Genomic DNA, 2,500 nt, shown 5'->3' on the forward strand with positions numbered 1-2,500 from the left:
CATGCACCGGCTCCACCTGGTCTGGAACGGCGGGGTGCTGGCCCTGGCCCTGCCCCTCAACCTGGTGGCCCTCGGCATCTTCCTTGGCGCCTACCGCCTGCGCAGCGTGGTGACCGTCTACATGGCCAACCTGGCGGCCTGCGACCTGCTCTTCACCCTGGCCCTGCCCCTCCGCCTGCGCTACTACGCCACCCACGCCTGGCCGCTGGGCAACTTCCTGTGCCAGGCGGCTGGCTCCCTCTACCAGATGAACCTCTACGGCAGCTGCCTCTTCCTGGCCTGCATCAACGTGGACCGCTTCCTGGCCCTGGCCTACCCGCTGCGGGGCCGGGCGCTGCGCCGGCCCCGGGTGGCCTGGCAGGTGTGCGGCGGGGTCTGGGCCCTCATCGCGCTGGGCTCGGCCCCCGTGGCCCTGGCGCACGACACCAGCCGGTGCAGGGGCCCCAACGGGACCCTGGAGCTCCGCTGCTTCGAGAGCTTCTCCCGCCGGGCCTGGCGGGAGGAGCTGCTGCCCCTCCTGGCCCTGGCGGAGGTCCTGGGCTTCCTCCTGCCCCTGGGCGCCGTGGTCTGCTGCTCGGTCCTCACGCTGGGCGCGCTGCTGCGGCGGCATTGGCAGGCAGGGGGAGGTGGCGCAGTAGGGGGCCCGACCCTGCGGCGACGCAAGACCGTCCACCTGCTGGTGGTCAGCGCCCTGATCTTCGTGCTCTGCTTCGCCCCCTACAACCTGGTGCTGGCCGCCTACGGCCTGTGCAAGGCCGGGGTGGTGCGCTCGGGGTCCGAGGCCCGGGAGAGGCTGCGCCTGGCCCTCCAGCTCACCATCCTGCTGGCCTCCGCCAACTGCTGCCTGGACCCGCTGGTCTACTACTTCAGCACCGAGGGCTTCCGCCGCACCTTCCGGGCCGGCCGGACCGAGTCCAGGGGGCTGACCCTCCGGTCCGGGGGGAGGGGGACGGGGACGTTGCGGGCGGGGCAGGGGCTGGCTCCCGAGGGAGGGGCCCCCAGGCGCGGGGAAGCCGGGAGGGGGTGCGGCGGGGCGCGGGAGAGCGTGGTCTGAGAGGGGGGGGATGAAGGGGTTGGGACCCCCCTCCAGTCCAACCCTCCCCCCCAATCCCCGAATCCCCCTTTCCCGTTCGCTCCCGCTGTACACAATCCCAATCCCAATCCCCTTCCCGTTCACTCCCATTGTACATAATCCCAATCCCAAACCCCTTCCCGTTCACTCCCATTGTACACAATCCCAATCCCAATCCCCTTCCCGTTCACTCCCGCTGTACACAATCCCAATCCCAATCCCCTTCCCGTTCACTCCCGCTGTACACAATCCCAATCCCAAACCCCTTCCCGTTCACTCCCGCTGTACACAATCCCAATCCCAATCCCCTTCCCGTTCACTCCCACTGTACACAATCCCAATCCCAATCCCCTTCCTGTTCACTCCCACTGTACACAATCCCAATCCCAAACCCCTTCCCGTTCGCTCCCACCGTACACAATCCCAATCCCAAACCCCTTCCCGTTCACTCCCACCGTACAAAATCCCAATCCCCTTCCTGTTCGCTCCCACTGTACACAATCCCAATCCCAAACCCCTTCCCGTTCACTCCCACCGTACAAAATCCCAATCCCCTTCCCGTTCACTCCCACTGTACACAATCCCAATGGACCCAAACCCCTTCCCGTTCACTCCCACTGTACACAATCCCAATGGACCCAAACCCCTTCCTGTTCACTCCCACTGTGCACAATCCCAATGGACCCAAACCCCTTCCCGTTCACTCCCACTGTGCACAATCCCAATGGACCCAAACCCTTTCCCGTTCACTCCCACTGTACACAATCCCAATCCCAAACCCCTTCCCGTTCACTCCCACTGTACACAATCCCAATCCCAAACCCCTTCCCGTTCGCTCCCACTGTCCACAATCCCAATCCCAAACCCCCTCCTGTTCACTCCCACTGTACACAATCCCAATCCCAAACCCCTTCCCGTTCGCTCCCACCGTACACAATCCCAATCCCAAACCCCTTCCCGTTCACTCCCACCGTACAAAATCCCAAACCCCTTCCCGTTCACTCCCACCGTACAAAATCCCAATCCCCTTCCCGTTCACTCCCACTGTACACAATCCCAATGGACCCAAACCCCTTCCCGTTCACTCCCACTGTACACAATCCCAATGGACCCAAACCCCTTCCCGTTCACTCCCAATGGACTCAATCCCAACCACATCCCCAGTCTTCCTGAAACCAGCCAATCGCGCGTCAGTATTTGGGGACACACCCACCTGCAGGCTACGCTGCCCTCTGCTGGTGGAAGGCAGGCATTGGCTTCAAGAACAAACCTAACTCGAAACCCCCTTCACCGTACCCGAACTGTCACCCCTGACCTCCCTCCCCCACCACCGCCGTAACCTCTCACCCTGACCCCTAACCCTAAACCGAACGACATCGGACCCTGGCCCTGAACTGCGACCTCTGGCCCTGACCCTGACCCTAACCC

The 2,500-nt window shown here is 63.6% G+C and overlaps 1 protein-coding gene across 1 annotated transcript in view; it reads left to right on the top strand.

Annotated features, from left to right (window-relative positions):
• LOC144677631 (lysophosphatidic acid receptor 5-like) overlaps positions 1-1,054 on the top strand; it is a 1,369-nt gene extending 315 nt beyond the window's left edge. Inside the window, exon 1 of the mRNA XM_078537669.1 lies at positions 1-1,054. This exon is cut by the window's left edge and continues 315 nt beyond it. Coding sequence (XP_078393795.1) covers positions 1-1,054 — 1,054 coding nt within the window.
• Positions 1,055-2,500: the final 1,446 nt, after the last annotated feature.

The sequence above is a fragment of the Cetorhinus maximus genome, unplaced genomic scaffold, assembly GCF_964194155.1.
Source record: "Cetorhinus maximus unplaced genomic scaffold, sCetMax3.hap1.1 HAP1_SCAFFOLD_2776, whole genome shotgun sequence".
NCBI classification, from domain to species: domain Eukaryota; kingdom Metazoa; phylum Chordata; class Chondrichthyes; order Lamniformes; family Cetorhinidae; genus Cetorhinus; species Cetorhinus maximus.